This window comes from Coregonus clupeaformis, chromosome 7 (genome assembly GCF_020615455.1).
Source record: "Coregonus clupeaformis isolate EN_2021a chromosome 7, ASM2061545v1, whole genome shotgun sequence".
Lineage (NCBI taxonomy): Eukaryota > Metazoa > Chordata > Actinopteri > Salmoniformes > Salmonidae > Coregonus > Coregonus clupeaformis.
Window position 1 is genome coordinate 51,801,049 of NC_059198.1, and position 24,000 is coordinate 51,825,048.

Genomic DNA, 24,000 nt, shown 5'->3' on the forward strand with positions numbered 1-24,000 from the left:
TTCTTATGAAATGTGAAGTATATAAACTGTCTTCCTAATTCAATTGTTTAATTAAAAACTGCAGCTAAAGCTCCATGCATTATCTCCTTTAAACATAATCAGGTAAAATCCCCAAATTTTCCCCGGAGCTAAAGTGTCTAACAATCATCCAACTGTCTGTTTCACCCCCTGGAAGAATATGTTAATCTGCCTGCTTACCCACCCAAGTCTCTGTCTACTGCTGGAACAATACAAGGAGAATTGGTGCTTAGTGATTAGCTTACACATGGGCACGGCTTCACGGCGTTGCTTGGAAAGAAGCCAACTTCTCTCGTTGTCACGATTTTGCCCTGAAACCATAGCAGAGAGAGAGAGAGAGCGAAAGAGAGAGAGAGAGAGAGAGAGAGAGAGAGAGAGAGAGAGAGAGAGAGAGAGAGAGAGAGAGAGAGAGAGATAATTACATTCGTCTGGGTAACTTTGTCTCTGTACTTCAGCAACAATTAGCTCAGCAGCACATAGCAGAGCAGATTTACAGGCCTAGTTAATTATTGTTGAAATAATCACTGGTGGAGAGAGTTGAGTTAAGGAGCAGCTGACACTGAAAAGTTCCTAGTCTCCTGATGGTAATCACTCTAAATAAGTCTAGACTGAAGAGTTCCTAATCTCCTGATGGTAATGACTCTAAATAAGTCTAGACTGAAGAGTTCCTAATCTCCTGACGGTAATGACTCTAAATAAGTCTAGACTGAAGAGTTCCTAATCTCCTGACGGTAATGACTCTAAACAAGTCTAGACTGAAGAGTTCCTAATCTCCTGACGGTAATGACTCTAAATAAGTCTAGACTGAAGAGTTCCTAATCTCCTGACGGTAATGACTCTAAACAAGTCTAGACTGAAGAGTTCCTAATCTCCTGACGGTAATGACTCTAAACAAGTCTAGAGTTCATGGAAACCCAGGTATGCTACTCTGCATCAGGCCTACTTTAGGTATGATTCCCTGCATGTTCTCCTGCTGTCTTCCTATGCTCTTTCAGGCTATTTCACGCAGAGAGAGGAAGCACATCTGACTCACAGAGAGAGGAAGCACATCTGACTCACAGAGAGAGGAAGCACATCTGACTCACAGAGAGAGGAAGCACATCTGACTCACAGAGAGAGGAAGCACATCTGACTCACACAGAGAGAGGAAGCACATCTGAGTCACACAGAGAGAGGAAGCACATCTGACTCACACAGAGAGAGGAAGCACATCTGACTCACACAGAGAGAGGAAGCACATCTGACTCACAGAGAGGAAGCACATCTGACTCACAGAGAGAGGAAGCACATCTGACTCACAGAGAGAGGAAGCACATCTGACTCACAGAGAGAGGAAGCACATCTGACTCACAGAGAGAGAGGAAGCACATCTGACTCACAGAGAGAGGAAGCACATCTGACTCACAGAGAGAGGAAGCACATCTGAGTCACAGAGAGAGGAAGCACATCTGAGTCACACAGAGAGAGGAAGCACATCTGACTCACACAGAGAGAGGAAGCACATCTGACTCACAGAGAGGAAGCACATCTGACTCACACAGAGAGAGGAAGCACATCTGACTCACAGAGAGAGGAAGCACATCTGACTCACAGAGAGAGGAAGCACATCTGACTCACAGAGAGAGGAAGCACATCTGACTCACAGAGAGAGGAAGCACATCTGACTCACAGAGAGAGAGGAAGCACATCTGACTCACAGAGAGAGGAAGCACATCTGACTCACAGAGAGAGGAAGCACATCTGAGTCACAGAGAGAGGAAGCACATCTGAGTCACACAGAGAGAGGAAGCACATCTGAGTCACACAGAGAGAGGAAGCACATCTGACTCACAGAGAGGAAGCACATCTGACTCACAGAGAGGAAGCACATCTGACTCACAGAGAGAGGAAGCACATCTGACTCACAGAGAGAGGAAGCACATCTGACTCACAGAGAGAGGAAGCACATCTGACTCACAGAGAGAGAGGAAGCACATCTGACTCACAGAGAGAGGAAGCACATCTGACTCACAGAGAGAGGAAGCACATCTGAGTCACAGAGAGAGGAAGCACATCTGAGTCACACAGAGAGAGGAAGCACATCTGACTCACACAGAGAGAGGAAACACATCTGAGTCACAGAGAGGAAGCACATCTGACTCACAGAGAGAGGAAACACATCTGAGCGCCCCTGATACAGTTAGCCTAATAACATTTGATCAGTGCTTTTGGAAAGCTCTCCTATTGGTTATGAGGCTCAGATGAGTGTTGTGATAATCATCAAGCTTTAACCCTTTTAGAGTCACCAGAGCCAAATGAAATTACAGTGATTAAATATATTAGTCTGGCACCAGAACAGGAATTATGGTCTGACGGTGACGAACAATGAGCGTTCTGTAATTCTATCTGCTGTCACCGGATGGGGTTAAAGAGATGAAGTGGCCTAAAGGTAAAGCTGTAATTTTTTTGCACTTTGAACTCGATAAATATATAGAACTCTTTTTTTTCAACAGCTAAGGGGGGGCCCATCTCTCCCGAAACATCATTAAACAAAATACACACACATACAGAGTGTAACAAATATGCACGCAGGCATGTGCACAAACACACATGTACCCACAGAGGTACATGTACCCACAAACACAAATGTACCCACAGAGAACCCCTGTCCCCCTACACACACCTACACACACAAAAGGTTCCAGCAAAGTGACAGTGCTGAAAAGTCTGGGCTATCACACCAAATGGCTCTGACTACCCCTGGGTCTGACTATGAATACAGGCCAGTCCAGAGAGAGAGGGAGAGAATGTAGGAGAGAGGGAGAGAAAGTAGGAGAGAGAAAGTAGGAGAGAGGTGAAGAGTGGAAGGTGTGAGAAAGTGGGGAAGAAAGAGAAAACGAGGGAGTGTATGCATGTCTGAGAAAGGTAGAAAGATAGAGAGAGAGAGGAGAGAGATAGAGAGAGATAGAGAGAGAGAGAGAGAGAGAGAGAGAGAGAGAGAGAGAGAGAGAGAGAGAGAGATAGGGAGATAGGAGAGAGAGAGAAAGAGAGAGAGAGATACGGAGATAGGAGAGAGAGAGAAAGAGAGAGAGGAAGAGGAGAGATATAGATAGAGAGAGATAGGAGAGAGAGAGAGCGAGAGAGAGAGATAGAGAGGAGGGAGAGAGAGAGGAGAGAGAGATAGAGAGGAGAGAGAGAGAGAGAGAGAGGGAGAGATAGAGAGAGAGAGAGATAGGAGAGAGAGAAAAATAGAGAGGAGAGAGAGAGAGAGGAGAGAGAGAGACAGAGAGAGAGAGAGAGGAGAGAGAGAGATAGAGAGAGAGAGAGAGGAGAGATATAGATAGAGAGAGAGATAGGAGAGAGAGAGATAGGAGAGAGAGAAAAATAGAGAGGAGAGAGAGAGAGAGGAGAGAGAGAGACAGAGAGAGAGAGAGAGGAGAGAGATATAGATAGAGAGAGAGAGAGAGAGAGAGACAAGAGAGAGAGAGAGGAGAGAGATATAGATAGGGAGAGAGAGAGAGAGAGAGAGAGAGAGAGAGAGAGAGAGAGAGAGAGAGAGAGAGAGAGAGAGAGAGAGAGAGAGAGAGAGAGAGAGAGAGAGAGAGAAAGAGGAGAGAGAGAGAGACAGAGAAAGAGAGAGAGAGAGAGAGAAAGAGAGAGAGGAGAGAAAGGAGAGAGATAGATATGGCCATAGTGGAGCATGCACCAGAAATAGCAAAAAGCCCTCCATGCTGCTGTTCTGTTCTTGCAACGCCAGCCAGACAGCCAGACCAAAACACACAAACACAGAGCTTGAAGGTGTCTGAATGGGCGCGTGACCCTGTGCGGATTGGAAAGACACACACCCACTAACCCACTAACACAACCATTAACACACTAACACAACCACTAACACGACCACTAACACAACCACTAACACACTAACACAACCACTAACACAACCACTAAACTACTAACACACTAACACAACCACTAACACACTAACACAACCACTAGCACACTAACTAACACAACCACTAACACACTAACACAACCACTAACACACTAACACACTAACACAACCACTAACACACTAACACAACCACTAACACACTAACACAACCACTAACACACTAACACAACCACTAACACACTAATACAACCACTAACACACTAACTAACACACTAACTAACACACTAACACAACCACTAACACAGCCACTAACACACTAATACAGCACACTAATACAAACACTAACACACTAACACAACCACTAACACACTAACTAACACACTAACACAACCACTAACACACTAACACAACCACTAACACACTAACTAACACACTAACTAACACACTAACACAACCACTAACACATTAACACAACCACTAACACACTAACACAACCACTAACACACTAACTAACACACTAACACAACCACTAACACAGCCACTAACACACTAATACAGCACACTAATACAAACACTAACACACTAACACAACCACTAACACACTAACACACTAACTAACACACTAACTAACACACTAACACAACCACTAACACACCAACACAACCACTAACACACTAACTAACACACTAACTAACACACTAATACAACCACTAACACAGCCACTAACACACTAATACAGCACACTAATACAAACACTAACACACTAACACAACCACTAACACACTAACACACTAACTAACACACTAACTAACACACTAACACAACCACTAACACACCAACACAACCACTAACACACTAACTAACACACTAACTAACACACTAACACAACCACTAACACAGCCACTAACACACTAATACAGCACACTAATACAAATACTAACACACTAACACAACCACTAACATACTAGCACACTAATACAACCACTGACACAACCACTAACACACTAACACAACCACTAACACGACCACTAACACACTAACACAACCACTAACACACTAACACAACCACTAACACACTAACACAACCACTAACACACAAACACACTAACACAACCACTAACACACTAACCCACTAACACAACCACTAACACACCCACTAACACACTAATACAGCACACTAATACAAACACTAACACACTAACACAACCACTAACATACTAGCACACTAATACAACCACTGACACAACCACTAACACACTAACACAACCACTAACACGACCACTAACACACTAATGCAACCACTAACACACTAACACACTAACACAACCACTAACACACTAATGCAACCACTAACACACTAACACACTAACACAACCACTAACATACTAGCACACTAATACAACCACTAACACGACCACTAACACACTAACACGACCACTAACACACTAACACAACCACTAACACACTAATACAGCACACTAATACAACCACTAACACACTAACACAACCACTAACACACTAACACACTAACACACTAATACAACCACTAACACACTAATGCAACCACTAACACACTAACACAACCAATAACACACTAACACACTAACACAACCACTAACACACCCACTAACACACTAATACAGCACACTAATACAACCACTAACCCACTAACACACCCACTAACCCACTAATACAGCACACTAATACAACCACTAACCCACTAACACAACCACTAACACACTAACACACTAATACAGCACACTAACACAACCACTAACCCAATAACACAACCACTAACACAACCACTAACACAACCAACACATAAACACACTAACACTCTTAACACAACCACTAACACACTAACACACCCACTAACACACCCACTAACACACTAACACACCCACTAACACAACCACTAACACACTAATACACTAACACACCCACTAACACACTAACACACCCACTAACACACTAATACACTAACACACCCACTAACACACTAACACACCCACTAACACACCCACTAACACACTAACACACCCACTAACACACTAATACACTAACACACCCACTAACACACTAGCACACTAACACACTAATACAGCACACTAACACAACCACTAACCCACTAACACACCCACTAACACAACCACTAACCCACTAACACAACCACTAACACAACCAACACATAAACACACTAACACACTAACACAACCACTAACCCACTAACACAACCACTAACACACTAACACAACCACTAACACACTAACACACTAACACAACCACTAACACACTAACACAACCACTAACACACTAACACATAAACACACTAACCCACTAACACAACCACTAACCCACTAACACACCCACTAACACAACCACTAACCCACTAACACAACCACTAACACAACCAACACATAAACACACTAACACACTAACACAACCACTAACCCACTAACACAACCACTAACACACTAACACAACCACTAACACACTAACACACTAACACAACCACTAACACACTAACACACTAACTAACACACTAACACATAAACACACTAACACACTAACACAACCACTAACACACTAACACACCCACTAACACAACCAACACATAAACACACTAACACACTAACACAACCACTAACACACTAACACACCCACTAACACACTAACACAACCACTAACACACTAACACACCCACTAACACAACCACTAACACACTAACACACTAATACAGCACACTAACACAACCACTAACCCACTAACACACCCACTAACACAACCACTAACCCACTAACACAACCACTAACACACCCACTAACACACTAACACACTCACTAACACAACCACTAACACACTAACACACCCACTAACACACTAACACAACCACTAACACACCCACTAACACAACCACTAACACACTAACACACTAATACAGCACACTAACACAACCACTAACCCACTAACGCACCCACTAACACAACCACTAACCCACTAACACAACCACTAACACACCCACTAACACACTCACTAACACAACCACTAACACACTAACACACCCACTAACACACTAACACAGCCACTAACACACTAACACACCCACTAACACAACCACTAACACAACCACTAACACACTAACACACTAACACATCCACTAACACACCCACTAACACAACCACTAACCCACTAACACAACCACTAACACAACCAACACATAAACACACTAACACACTAACACAACCACTAACCCACTAACACAACCACTAACACACTAACACAACCACTAACACACTAACACACTAACACAACCACTAACACACTAACACAACCACTAACACACTAACACAACAACTAACACACTAACACATAAACACACTAACCCACTAACACAACCACTAACCCACTAACACACCCACTAACACAACCACTAACCCACTAACACAACCACTAACACAACCAACACATAAACACACTAACACACTAACACAACCACTAACCCACTAACACAACCACTAACACAACCAACACATAAACACACTAACACACTAACACAACCACTAACACACTAACACAACCACTAACCCACTAACACAACCACTAACACACTAACACAACCACTAACACACTAACACACTAACACAACCACTAACACACTAACACACTAACACAACCACTAACACACTAACTAACACACTAACACATAAACACACTAACACACTAACACAACCACTAACACACTAACACACCCACTAACACAACCAACACATAAACACACTAACACACTAACACAACCACTAACACACTAACACACCCACTAACACACTAACACAACCACTAACACACTAACACACCCACTAACACAACCACTAACACACTAACACACTAATACAGCACACTAACACAACCACTAACCCACTAACACACCCACTAACACAACCACTAACCCACTAACACAACCACTAACACACCCACTAACACACTAACACACTCACTAACACAACCACTAACACACTAACACACCCACTAACACACTAACACAACCACTAACACACTAACACACACACTAACACACTAACACACCCACTAACACAACCACTAACCCACTAACACAACCACTAACACACCCACTAACACACTAACACACCCACTAACACACTAACACACTAACACACTAACACAACCACTAACACACTAACACACCCAGTAACACACTAACACACCCACTAACACACTAACACAACCACTAACACACTAACACACCCACTAACACAACCACTAACACACTAACACACTAATACAGCACACTAACACAACCACTAACCCACTAACACACCCACTAACACAACCACTAACCCACTAACACAACCACTAACACACCCACTAACACACTAACACACTCACTAACACAACCACTGACACACTAACACACCCACTAACACACTAACACAACCACTAACACACTAACACACACACTAACACACCCACTAACACAACCACTAACCCACTAACACAACCACTAACACACCCACTAACACACTAACACACCCACTAACACACTAACACACTAACACACTAACACACTAACACAACCACTAACACACTAACACACCCAGTAACACACTAACACACCCACTAACCCACTAACACACCCACTAACACAACCACTAACCCACTAACACAACCACTAACACACCCACTAACACACTAACACACTCACTAACACAACCACTAACACACTAACACACCCACTAACACACTAACACAACCACTAACACACTAACACACACACTAACAAACTAACACACCCACTAACACAACCACTAACCCACTAACACAACCACTAACACACTAACACACTCACTAACACAACCACTAACACACTAACACACCCACTAACACACTAACACAACCACTAACACGCTAACACACACACTAACACACTAACACAACCACTAACCCACTAACACAACCACTAACACACCCACTAACACACTAACACACCCACTAACACACTAACACAACCACTAACACACTAACACAACCACTAACACACTAACACAACCACTAACACACTAACACACCCACTAACACACTAACACACCCACTAACACACTAACACAACCACTAACACACTAACACACTGATACAGCACACTAACACAACCACTAACCCACTAACACAACCACTAACACACTAACACACCCACTAACACACCCACTAACACAACCACTAACACAACCAAAACATAAACACACTAACACACTAATACAGCACACTAACACAACCACTAACCCACTAACACACCCACTAACACACCCACTAACACAACCACTAACACACTAACACACCCACTAACACACTAGCACAACCACTAACACACTAACACACTAACACACCCACTAACACACTAACACAACCACTAACACAACCACTAACACAACCACTAACACACTAGCACACCCACTAACACACTAACACACTAACACACCCACTAACACACTAACACAACCACTAACACAACCACTAACACACTAACACAATCACTAACACACTAATACAACCACTAACACACTAACACACCCACTAACACACTAACACACCCACTAACACAACCACTAACACACTAACACACCCACTAACACAACCACTAACACAACCAACACCTACACACTAACACACTAACATAACCACTAACACACTAACACAACCACTAACACACCCACTAACACACTAGCACACCCACTAACACACAAACACACTAACACACCCACTAACACACTAACACAACCACTAACACACTAACACAATCACTAACACACTAATACAACCACTAACACACTAACACAACCACTAACACACTAACACAACCACTAACCCACTAACACACTAGCACACCCACTAACACACTAACACAACCACTAACCCACTAACACACTAGCACACCCACTAACACACTAACACACCCACTAACACACTAACACACCCACTAACACAACCACTAACACAACCAACACCTACACACTAACACACTAACATAACCACTAACACACTAACACAACCACTAACACACCCACTAACACACTAACACACTAACACAACCACTAACACACCCACTAACACACTAACACACCCACTAACACACTAACACACCCACTAACACATTAACACAACCACTAACACACTAACACAATCACTAACACACTAACACAACCACTAACACAACCACTAACACACTAACATAACCACTAACACACTAACACAACCACTAACACACCCACTAACACACTAACACACCCACTAACACACTAACACACCCACTAACACACTAACACAACCACTAACACACTAACACAATCACTAACACACTAACACAACCACTAACACACTAACTAACACACTAACTAACACACTAACACAATCACTAACACACTAACACACCCACTAACACACTAACACAACCACTAACACACTAACACAATCACTAACACACTAACACAACCACTAACACACTAACACAATCACTAACACACTAATACAACCACTAACACACTAACACAACCACTAACACACTAACACACCCACTAACACACTAACACAACCACTAACACACTAACACACACACTAACACACTAACACACCCACTAACACACTAACACAACCACTAACACACTAACACAACCACTAACCCACTAACACACTAACACACCCACTAACACACTAACACAACCACTAACCCACTAACACACTAGCACACCCACTAACACACTAACACACCCACTAACACACTAACACACCCACTAACACAACCACTAACACAACCAACACCTACACACTAACACACTAACATAACCACTAACACACTAACACAACCACTAACACACCCACTAACACACTAGCACACCCACTAACACACTAACACACTAACACACCCACTAACACACTAACACACCCACTAACACACTAACACACCCACTAACCCACTAACACACTAACACAACCACTAACCCACTAACACACTAGCACACCCACTAACACACTAACACACCCACTAACACACTAACACACCCACTAACACAACCACTAACACAACCAACACCTACACACTAACACACTAACATAACCACTAACACACTAACACAACCACTAACACACCCACTAACACACTAGCACACCCACTAACACACTAACACACCCACTAACACACTAACACACCCACTAACACACTAACACAACCACTAACACACTAACACAACCACTAACACACTAACACACCCACTAACCCACTAACACACTAACACAACCACTAACCCACTAACACACTAGCACACCCACTAACACACTAACACACCCACTAACACACTAACACACCCACTAACACAACCAACACCTACACACTAACACAACCACTAACACACTAACACAACCACTAACACACCCACTAACACACTAGCACACCCACTAACACACTAACACACCCACTAACACACTAACACAACCACTAACACACTAACACACCCACTAACACACTAACACACCCACTAACACACTAACACAACCACTAACACACTAACACACCCACTAACACACTAACACAACCACTAACACACTAACACAACCACTAACACACTAACACACTAACACACCCACTAACACACTAATACAACCACTAACACACTAACACACTAACACAACCACTAACCCACTAACACACTAGCACACCCACTAACACACTAACACACACACTAACACACTAACACACCCACTAACACACTAACACACCCACTAACACACTAACACAACCACTAACACACTAACACAACCACTAACACACTAACACAACCACTAACACACTAGCACACTAACTCAACCACTAACACACTAACACACCACTAACACACTAGCACACTAACACACTAGCACACTAACTCAACCACTAACACACTAACACACCACTAACACACTAATACAACCACTAACACACTAACACACTAACTAACACACTAACACACTAACACAACCACTAACACATTGGCAGGGTAGCTGTAAACAAAGATGGTTTATTCCTGGTGGCCTGTTATTGTTCTCCTAGATTAAAGACGCATTGTGTGTGTGTGTGTGTGTATGTGTGTGTGTGGGTGTGGGGGTGTGGCTGTGTGTGTGCATGTGTGCATGCTATAAGTCTTCCCCCACATGACGACATGGTGAAATGTTCCACCACATCCTGTTGTCTGTGTGTTATGTCTCCCTGTGTTTCCATGTTGCTGTTAAACCCCTCGCTGAAACCTACGGCTTGTAGCAACACTTTTCAAAATGAACAAAGCAGTGGATTCGCCAGCGTTTCATGTGCAGTCATCCTTAGCAGTGTGTTACATACTGACACTGCAGCTAGAAACGCACTGGAGTCACACAGTCCCAAAGTCACAGAGGCACAGAGGCAGAGTCACACAGTCACAGAGGCACAGTCACACAGTCACGCAGTCACACAGTCCGGCACAGAGGCAGAGTCACACAGTCACAGAGGCACAGTCACAGAGGCACAGTCACGCAGTCACACAGTCAGTCACAGAGGCACAGTCAGATTTGAATAAGACGCCAACCAAAACAGACCAGTCTAAGAAAATTGCTGTTGTTAAGTTCAATCAGAAGACTTATAAAATAACACCTGTTGCTATATAAATAAAACAATAGCTATCGTTCCACTGTGCTCCTTCAGCTTCAGGCCCAGTCTGAGAGATGTGTCTTTCAATAGGTTTACCTGCTCAGTGCTCGTACAATGTTACGTCACTGGTCAGGGCAGGGCTTAATGTCTTAGTTTAACCTATAATGCACTGCTATCAAATAATGAGTGAACAAACCAATTGAATTAGTTTCATTTTAAATTGTTTGTTAGTCAATTCTTTCCTCAAGGGGAGTGAGGTAAAATCTACTGGTGGAGAGAAGTGACACCTTACCTGCCACCACACACACCACACACACACACACACCAAACACACACACACACACACACACACACACACACACACACCAAACACACACACACACACACCAAACACACACACACACACACCAAACACACACACACACCAAACACCAAACACACATACACACACACCAAACACACACACACACACACCAAACACCAAACACACACACACACACCAAACACCAAACACACACACACACACACACACCAAACACCAAACACACACACACACACCAAACACCAAACACACACACACACACACCAAACACCAAACACCAAACACACACACACACACCAAACACACACACACACACACCAAACACCAAACACACACACACACACCAAACACCAAACACACACACACACACACCAAACACCAAACACCAAACACACCAAACACCAAACACCAAACACACACACACAAAGATGTGTCACCTGCCACCAGGAGCTGTGTAGATCAGCACAGACCAGCTCGATGATGTCACCTTGCTGGATGTTGAGGGGCGGGCCAACCATGGGACTGGGCATGCCGGAATAGTTCCTGGTCACCAACATTTTAGGTAGACCTGAGGGAGAAAACACAAGCAGAATATCAGTGTGTGTGTGTGTGTTTTCATATTGTGTGTGTGTGTGTTTTCATATTGTGTGTGTGTGTGTTTTCATATTGTGTATGTGTGTTTTCATATTGTGTGTGTGTGTTTTCATATTGTGTGTGTGTGTGTTTTCATATTGTGTGTGTGTGTGTGTTTTCATATTGTGTGTGTGTGTTTTCATATTGTGTGTGTGTTTTCATATTGTGTGTGTGTGTGTTTTCATATTGTGTGTGTGTGTTTTCATATTGTGTGTGTGTGTTTTCATATTGTGTGTGTGTTTTCATATTGTGTGTGTGTGTTGATATTGTGTGTGTGTTTTCATAATGTGTGTGTGTTTGTTCATATTGTGTGTGTGTGTGTTCATATTTGCTAATCAAATGGCTACCAGGACTATTTGCATTGACCCCTCCCCGCTGCTAATCTCTGTTTATTGTCTATGCATAGTCACTTTAACTCTACCTACATGTACATATTACCTCAATTACCTCGACTAACCTGTAACCCCGCACATTGACTCAGTACCGGTACCCCCTGTATATAGCCTCGGTACCGGTACCCCCTGTATATAGCCTTGGTACCGGTACCCCCTGTATACAGCCTCGGTACCGGTACACCCTGTATATAGCCTCGGTACCGGTACCCCCTGTATATAGACTCGGTACCGGTACCCCCTGTATATAGACTCGGTACCGGTACCCCCTGTATATAGCCTCGGTACCGGTACCCCTGTATATAGACTCGTACCGCGTACCCCTGTATATAGCCTCGGTACGGTACTTCCTGTATATAGACTCGTGCACCGTACCCCCTGTATATAGCCTCGGTACCGGTATCCCTGTATATAGCCTCGGTACCGCACTCTCTGTATACAGCCTCGTACCGGTACCCTCTGTATATAGCCTCGGTACCGGTACCCCCTGTATATAGCCTCGGTACCGGTACCCCCTGTATATAGACTCGGTACCGGTACTCCCTGTATATAGACTCGGTACCGGTACCCCCTGTATATAGCCTCGGTACCGGTACCCCCTGTATATAGCCTCGGTACCGGTACCCCCTGTATATAGCCTCGGTACCGGTAAGATAGTTCAGACTATTACAAAGAGAGTAGAAACAGCTGAAGGAGGAAAGGGCTGAATAGAATAGAGATGGTCTGGTCTAACCCTAACCCTGCTAGGAGATGGTCTGGTCTAACCCTAACCCTGCTTGGAGATGGTCTGGTCTAACCCTAACCCTGTTAGGAGATGGTCTGGTCTAACCCTAAACCTGCTAGGAGATGGTCTGGTCTAACCCTAACCCTGCTAGGAGATGGTCTGGTCTAACCCTGCTAGGAGATGGTCTGGTCTAACCCTAACCCTGCTTGGAGATGGTCTGGTCTAACCCTAACCCTGCTAGGAGATGGTCTGGTCTAACCCTAACCCTGCTAGGAGATGTTCTGGTCTAACCCTAACCCTGCTAGGAGATGGTATGATCTAACCCTAACCCTGCTTGGAGATGGTCTGGTCTAACCCTAACCCTGCTAGGAGATGGTCTGGTCTAACCCTAACCCTGCTAGGAGATGGTCTGGTCTAACCCTAACCCTGCTTGGAGATGGTCTGGTCTAACCCTAACCCTGCTAGGAGATGGTCTGGTCTAACCCTAACCCTGCTAGGAGATGGTCTGGTCTAACCCCTAACCCTGCTAGGAGATGGTCTGGTCTAACCCTAACCCTGCTAGGAGATGGTCTGGTCTAACCCTAACCCTGCTAGGAGATGGTCTGGTCTAACCCTAACCCTGCTAGGGAGATGGTCTGGTCTAACCCTAACCCTGCTAGGAGATGGTCTGGTCTAACCCTAACCCTGCTAGGAGATGGTCTGGTCTAACCCTAACCCTGCTTGGAGATGGTCTGGTCTAACCCTAACCCTGCTAGGAGATGGTCTGGTCTAACCCTAACCCTGCTAGGAGATGGTCTGGTCTAACCCTAACCCTGCTAGGAGATGGTCTGGTCTAACCCTAACCCTGCTTGGAGATGGTCTGGTCTAACCCTAACCATGCTAGGAGATGGTCTGGTCTAACCCTGCTAGGAGATGTTCTGGTCTAACCCTAACCCTGCTTGGAGATGGTCTGGTCTAACCCTAACCCTGCTAGGAGATGGTCTGGTCTAACCCTAACCCTGCTAGGAGATGGTCTGGTCTAACCCTAACCCTGCTAGGAGATGGTCTGGTCTAACCCTAACCCTGCTAGGAGATGGTCTGGTCTAACCCTAACCCTGCTAGGAGATGGTCTGGTCTAACCCTAACCCTGCTTGGAGATGGTCTAACCCTAACCCTGCTAGGAGATGGTCTGGTCTAACCCTAACCCTGCTAGGAGATTGTCTGGTCTAACCCTGCTAGGAGATGGTCTGGTCTAACCCTAACCCTGCTAGGAGATGGTCTGGTCTAACCCTAACCCTGCTTGGAGATGGTCTGGTCTAACCCTAACCCTGCTAGGGATGGTCTGGTCTAACCCTAACCCTGCTAGGAGATGGTCTGGTCTAACCCTAACCCTGCTAGGAGATGGTCTGGTCTAACCCTAACCCTGCTTGGAGATGGTCTGGTCTAACCCTAACCCTGCTAGGAGATGGTCTGGTCTAACCATAACCCTGCTAGGAGATGGTCTGGTCTAACCCTAACCCTGCTAGGAGATGGTCTGGTCTAACCCTAACCCTGCTAGGAGATGGTCTGGTCTAACCCTAACCCTGCTAGGAGATGTTCTGGTCTAACCCTAACCCTGCTAGGAGATGGTCTGGTCTAACCCTAACCCTGCTAGGAGATGGTCTGGTCTAACCCTAACCCTGCTTGGAGATGGTCTAACCCTAACCCTGCTAGGAGATGGTCTGGTCTAACCCTAACCCTGCTTGGAGATGGTCTGGTCTAACCCTAACCCTGCTAGGAGATGGTCTGGTCTAACCCTAACCCTGCTTGGAGATGGTCTAACCCTAACCCTGCTAGGAGATGGTCTGGTCTAACCCTAACCCTGCTAGGAGATTGTCTGGTCTAACCCTGCTAGGAGATGGTCTGGTCTAACCCTAACCCTGCTAGGAGATGGTCTGGTCTAACCCTAACCCTGCTAGGAGATGGTCTGGTCTAACCCTAACCCTGCTAGGAGATGGTCTGGTCTAACCCTAACCCTGCTTGGAGATGGTCTGGTCTAACCCTAAACCTGCTAGGAGATGGTCTGGTCTAACCCTAACCCTGCTTGGAGATGGTCTAACCCTAACCCTGCTAGGAGATGGTCTGGTCTAACCCTAACCCTGCTAGGAGATTGTCTGGTCTAACCCTGCTAGGAGATGGTCTGGTCTAACCCTAACCCTGCTAGGAGATGGTCTGGTCTAACCCTAACCCTGCTAGGAGATTGTCTGGTCTAACCCTGCTAGGAGATGGTCTGGTCTAACCCTAACCCTGCTTGGAGATGGTCTGGTCTAACCCTAACCCTGCTTGGAGATGGTCTGGTCTAACCCTAACCCTGCTAGGAGATTGTCTGGTCTAACCCTGCCTGGAGATGGTCTGGTCTAACCCTAACCCTGCTAGGAGATTGTCTGGTCTAACCCTGCTAGGAGATGGTCTGGTCTAACCCTAACCCTGCTTGGAGATTGTCTGGTCTAACCCTAACCCTGCTAGGAGATGGTCTGGTCTAACCCTAACCCTGCTAGGAGATGGTCTGGTTTAACCCTAACCCTGCTAGGAGATGGTCTGGTCTAACCCTAACCCTGCTTGGAGATGGTCTGGTCTAACCCTAACCCTGCTTGGAGATGGTCTGGTCTAACCCTGCTAGGAGATGGTCTGGTCTAACCCTAACCCTGCTTGGAGATGGTCTGGTCTAACCCTAACCCTGCTAGGAGATGGTCTGGTCTAACCTTAACCCTGCTTGGAGATGGTCTGGTCTAACCCTAACCCTGCTAGGAGATGGTCTGGTCTAACCCTAACCCTGCTAGGAGATGGTCTGGTCTAACCCTGCTAGGAGATGGTCTGGTCTAACCCTAACCCTGCTTGGAGATGGTCTGGTCTAACCCTGCTAGGAGATGGTCTGGTCTAACCCTAACCCTGCTTGGAGATGGTCTGGTCTAACCCTAACCCTGCTAGGAGATGGTCTGGTCTAACCTTAACCCTGCTTGGAGATGGTCTGGTCTAACCCTAACCCTGCTAGGAGATGGTCTGGTCTAACCCTAACCCTGCTAGGAGATGGTCTGGTCTAACCCTAATCCTGCTTGGAGATGGTCTGGTCTAACCCTAACCCTGCTTGGAGATGGTCTGGTCTAACCCTAACCCTGCTAGGAGATGGTCTGGTCTAACCCTAACCCTGCTAGGAGATGGTCTGGTCTAACCCTAACCCTGCTAGGAGATGGTCTGGTCTAACCCTAACCCTGCTAGGAGATGGTCTGGTCTAACCCTAACCCTGCTAGGAGATGGTCTGGTCTAACCCTAACCCTGCTAGGAGATGGTCTGGCCTAACCCTAACCCTGCTAGGAGATGGTCTGGTCTAACCCTAACCCTGCTAGGAGATGGTCTGGTCTAACCCTGCTAGGAGATGGTCTGGTCTAACCCTAACCCTGCTTGGAGATGGTCTGGTCTAACCCTAACCCTGCTAGGAGATGGTCTGGTCTAACCCTAACCCTGCTTGGAGATGGTCTGGTCTAACCCTAACCCTGCTTGGAGATGGTCTGGTCTAACCCTAACCCTGCTAGGAGATGGTCTGGTCTAACCCTGCTTGGAGATGGTCTGGTCTAACCCTGCTTGGAGATGGTCTGGTCTAACCCTGCTTGGAGATGGACAGTAGCTGAGATACATGCTGCTTTGATACTAGAGAGCTAGTAGGGCTGATGATGGGGCCCTCACGCTCGCTTCTGCACACACACCTAGACACACACACACACACACACACACTCAGAGAAAGAGAGGGGAGAGAGAGAGAGAGAGAGGGCCAAGAGAGAGAGAGAGAGACAGAGAGAGGACCGACAGAGAGAGAGAGAGAGAGGACTGAGAGAGAGAGAGAGAGAGAGAGGACCGAGAGAGCGAGAGGACTGAGAGAGAGAGAGAGTCAGAGAGAGAGTCAGAGAGAGAGAGAGAGTCAGAGAGAGCGAGAGAGTCAGAGAGAGAGAGAGAGCGGGTAGAGAGGAGCGAGAGTGAGATGGAGATAGAGAGAGGGAGAGAGAGGGAGAGGGCGAGAGAGAGAGAGAGAGATGGAGAGTGAGAGAGAGAGAGAGAGAGAGAGAGAGAGAGAGAGAGAGAGAGAGAGAGAGAGAGAGAGAGAGAGAGAGAGAGAGAGAGAGAGAGAGAGAGAGAGAGAGAGAGAGAGAGAGAGAGAGAGAGAGAGAGAGAGGGAGAGAGAGAGGGAGAGGGAGAGAGAGAGAGAGAGAGAGAGAGAGAGAGAGAGAGAGAGAGAGAGAGGTAGAGAGAGAGAGAGAGAGAGAGAGAGAGACGAGAGAGAGGGAGAGAGAGAGAGAGAGAGAGAGAGAGAGAGAGAGAGAGAGAGAGAGAGAGAGAGAGAGAGAGAGAGAGAGAGAGAGAGAGAGAGAGAGAGAGGAGAGAGAGAGAGAGAGAGAGAGAGAGAGAGAGAGAGAGAGAGAGAGGAGAGAGAGAGAGAGAGAGAGAGAGAGAGAGAGAGAGAGAGAGAGAGAGAGAGAGAGAGAGAGAGAGAGAGAGAGAGAGAGAGAGAGAGAGAGAGAGAGAGAGAGAGAGAGAGAGAGAGAGAGAGAGAGAGAGAGACTGCCTCCCAGCAGAGTAGCTGGCCTCTTATTCCAGCACAGTGGCAGAACTGAACTGATGTTCTTTCATACTGAGCAACGTAATGAATCCACAGACCCCAATATACCCAGGGTGACTCCTATGACTTTATGCTACACTGAAACTCTACACCCTGGACGTGATCCTGATGGAGTGTGTGTGTGTGTGTGTGTGTGTGTGTGTGTGTGTGTGTGTGTGTGTGCAGAATGCAGCAAGGTGTGTCTGTGTGGAGAAGGGTTGGCTGAGGTAAACTGCTTGCCTTTTTCAGGCAGGCTCTCCTAACTCTCCTAAAATATTAATGTTCCCATTATAGAAAATAATGAAGATATACACACACACACACACCTGTCGTTCCATCATAACCATAAACTCTCTCATATCAACCCTGCAGACAGACAGTATCATTGTACACTAGTTCCTCCAGTTCTCAGATGAGAGATAAACTTGTACACTATGATGTTTGTTTGGGTTTTAGTCCTGGTTATTAGTCCTGGTTATTAGACCTGGTTATTAGCCCTGTTTACTAGACCTGGTTATTAGCCCTGGTTATTAGACCTGTTTACTAGAACTGGTTATTAGACCTGGTTATTAGACCTGGTTATTAGACCTGGTTATTAGACCTGGTTATTAGCCCTGGTTATTAGACCTGGTTATTAGCCCTGGTTATTAGCCCTGTTTACTATACCTGGTGTGACGTCACGAGAGGCTACACAGCTTTCAGCGGGATTGCTCAAGTAGTGCAAGGAGACAAGGTTCAAACAAAACAAGGATTTTATTATAGGTCTTGGGAAATTAACGAAAATATAACAAAATTCTGTTCTCTTGTGGCTCTTTAAGGGTTAACAGTTCAGGGATGTCTCTTCCACATCCAAAATCATAATTCTCACTCGCTCAGATAACTTTTCCCCAGCCTTACTGTAGTCCACGTTGCAGCTAGTGGCCAACCCAGCAAAAAAGTCCTTCCAAATGTCTCTCACGTATTTCCACAGGTGCATATATCCAAAGGTGAGTATTTCCCAAAGGTAAGTATCTCCAAATCCTTATATTCCTCATGGAAGTGGACGTGCAGCACTCTTGTCCTCCAGAGAGCCCAGGTTGGAGACTGTGTCTCTTCCCTTCCCAAACCTTCAGCTCATCAGCTCCTCATTTGTTTCAGCTGCGTGGGAAGATTGGCCATAGAGGGGTGGAGTTCCCGACCCTACCAGCAGATGGAGCCATAGCTGTCTGGGTTTGCAGCCACCTCAGGGGGATGTAACGTCCCTCCAGGACACAGCCTCTCGTGACATCACACTGGTTATTAGCCCTGGTTACTAGACCTGTTTACTAGAACTGGTTATTAGACCTGGTTATTAGACCTGGTTATTAGACCTGGTTATTAGCCCTGGTTATTAGACCTGGTTATTAGCCCTGGTTATTAGCCCTGTTTACTATACCTGGTTATTAGCCCTGGTTACTAGACCTGTTTACTAGACCTGTTTACTGGACCTGGATATTAGACCTGGTTAATATACCTGTTTACTAAACCTGTTTACTAGACCTGTTTACTAGACCTGGTTATTAGACCTGTTTACTAGACCTGGTTATTAGACCTGTTTACTAGACCTGGTTATTAGACCTGGTTATTAGACCTGGTTATTAGACCTGGTTATTAGACCTGTTTACTAGACCTGTTTACTAGACCTGGTTATTAGACCTGGTTATTAGACCTGGTTATTAGACCTGGTTATTAGACCTGTTTACTAGACCTGGTTATTAGAGCTGGTTATTAGACCTGTTTACTAGACCTGTTTACTAGACCTGGTTATTAGACCTGGTTACTAGACCTGGTTATTAGACCTGGTTATTAGACCTGTTTATTAGACCTGTTTACTAGACCTGGTTACTAGACCTGGTTATTAGACCTGGTTATTAGACCTGGTTATTAGACCTGTTTACTAGACCTGGTTATTAGACCTGTTTACTAGACCTGGTTATTAGACCTGTTTACTAGACCTGGTTATTAGACCTGGTTATTAGACCTGTTTACTAGACCTGGTTATTAGACCTGGTTATTAGACCTGGTTATTAGACCTGTTTACTAGACCTGGTTATTAGACCTGGTTATTAGACCTGGTTATTAGACCTGGTTATTAGACCTGTTTACTAGACCTGGTTATTAGACCTGTTTACTAGACCTGGTTATTAGACCTGTTTACTAGACCTGGTTATTAGACCCTAGACCTGGTTATTAGACCTGGTTATTAGACCTGGTTATTAGACCCTAGACCTGGTTATTAGACCTGGTTATTAGACCTGGTTATTAGACCTGTTTACTAGACCTGTTTACTAGACCTGGTTATTAGACCCTAGACCTGGTTATTAGACCTGGTTATTAGACCTGGTTATTAGACCTGTTTACTAGACCTGGTTATTAGACCTGGTTACTAGACCTGGTTATTAGACCTGTTTACTAGACCTGGTTATTAGACCTGGTTATTAGACCTGTTTATCTCCCGAGTGGCGCAGTGGTCTAAGGCACTGCATCGCAGTGCTAGCTGTGCCACTAGAGATCCTGGTTCGAATCCAGGCTCTGTCGTAGCCGGCCACGACCAGGAGACCCATGGGGCAGCGCACAATTGGCCCAGCGTCGTCCAGGGTAGGGGAGGGAATGGCCGGCAGGGATGTAGAGCATGGCGTTTGCAACGCCAGGGTTGTGGGTTCAATTCCCACGGGGGGCCAGTATGAAAAATAAAAAGATAATGTAAGTCGCTCTGGATAAGAGCGTCTGCTAAATGACTAAAATGTAAATGTAAATGTTATTAGACCTGTTTACTAGACCTGGTTATTAGACCTGTTTACTAGACCTGGTTATTAGACCTGGTTATTAGACCTGGTTATTAGACCTGGTTATTAGACCTGGTTATTAGACCTGGTTATTAGACCTGTTTAATGGACCTGTTTATTATACCTGTTTACTAGACCTGGTTATTAGACCTGTTTACTGAACCTGGTTATTAGACCTGTTTACTAGACCTGGTTATTAGACCTGGTTATTAGACCTGGTTATTAGACCTGTTTAATGGACCTGTTTATTAGACCTGGTTATTAGAGCTGGTTATTAGACCTGTTTACTAGACCTGTTTACTAGACCTGGTTATTAGACCTGGTTACTAGACCTGGTTATTAGACCTGGTTATTAGACCTGTTTATTAGACCTGTTTACTAGACCTGGTTACTAGACCTGGTTATTAGACCTGGTTATTAGACCTGGTTATTAGACCTGTTTACTAGACCTGGTTACTAGACCTGGTTATTAGACCTGGTTATTAGACCTGTTTACTATACCTGGTTATTAGACCTGTTTACTAGACCTGGTTATTAGACCGGGTTATTAGACCTGGTTATTAGACCTGGTTATTAGTCCTGTTTACTAGACCTGGTTATTAGACCTGTTTACTAGACCTGGTTATTAGACCTGTTTACTAGACCTGGTTATTAGACCTGTTTACTAGACCTGGTTATTAGACCCTAGACCTGGTTATTAGACCTGGTTATTAGACCTGGTTATTAGACCCTAGACCTGGTTTTTAGACCTGGTTATTAGACCTGGTTATTAGACCTGTTTACTAGACCTGTTTACTAGACCTGGTTATTAGACCCTAGACCTGGTTATTAGACCTGGTTATTAGACCTGTTTACTAGACCTGGTTATTAGACCTGGTTATTAGACCTGTTTACTAGACCTGGTTATTAGACCTGGTTATTAGACCTGTTTATCTCCCGAGTGGCGCAGTGGTCTAAGGCACTGCATCGCAGTGCTAGCTGTGCCACTAGAGATCCTGGTTCGAATCCAGGCTCTGTCGTAGCCGGCCACGACCGGGAGACCCATGGGGCAGCGCACAATTGGCCCAGCGTCGTCCAGGGTAGGGGAGGGAATGGCCGGCAGGGATGTAGAGCATGGCGTTTGCAACGCCAGGGTTGTGGGTTCAATTCCCACGGGGGGCGAGTATGAAAAATAAAAAGATAATGTAAGTCGCTCTGGATAAGAGCGTCTGCTAAATGACTAAAATGTAAATGTAAATGTTATTAGACCTGTTTACTAGACCTGGTTATTAGACCTGTTTACTAGACCTGGTTATTAGACCTGTTTACTAGACCTGGTTATTAGACCTGTTTACTGAACCTGGTTATTAGACCTGGTTATTAGACCTGGTTATTAGACCTGGTTATTAGACCTGTTTACTAGACCTGGTTACTAGACCTGGTTATTAGACCTGGTTACTAGACCTGGTTATTAGACCTGGTTATTAGACCTGGTTATTAGACCTGTTTACTAGACCTGGTTATTAGACCTGTTTACTAGACCTGGTTACTAGACCTGGTTATTAGACCTGTTTACTAGACCTGGTTATTAGACCTGGTTATTAGACCTGTTTACTGAACCTGGTTATTAGACCTGGTTATTAGACCTGTTTACTAGACCTGGTTATTAGACCTGGTTATTAGACCTGTTTACTGAACCTGGTTATTAGACCTGGTTATTAGACCTGTTTACTAGACCTGGTTATTAGACCTGTTTACTAGACCTGGTTACTAGACCTGGTTATTAGACCTGGTTACTAGACCTGGTTATTAGACCTGGTTATTAGACCTGGTTATTAGACCTGTTTACTAGACCTGGTTATTAGACCTGGTTATTAGACCTGGTTACTAGACCTGGTTATTAGACCTGGTTACTAGACCTGTTTACTAGACCTGGTTACTAGACCTGGTTATTAGACCTGGTTATTAGACCTGTTTAGTTTTGCACAA

The 24,000-nt window shown here is 45.1% G+C and overlaps 1 protein-coding gene across 2 annotated transcripts in view; it reads right to left on the bottom strand.

Annotated features, from left to right (window-relative positions):
• The window catches only part of LOC121569363 (guanine nucleotide exchange factor VAV3), a 168,849-nt gene that overhangs the window by 25,772 nt on the left and 119,077 nt on the right, over positions 1 to 24,000 (bottom strand). For both annotated transcript variants that reach the window (XM_041880256.2, XM_041880257.2), the window contains exons 20-21: positions 13,311 to 13,441; positions 264 to 329 (exon numbers count right to left, since the gene is read on the bottom strand). In XM_041880256.2, coding sequence (XP_041736190.2) covers positions 264 to 329; positions 13,311 to 13,441 — 197 coding nt within the window. The remainder of the gene's footprint in view (positions 1 to 263; positions 330 to 13,310; positions 13,442 to 24,000) is intronic.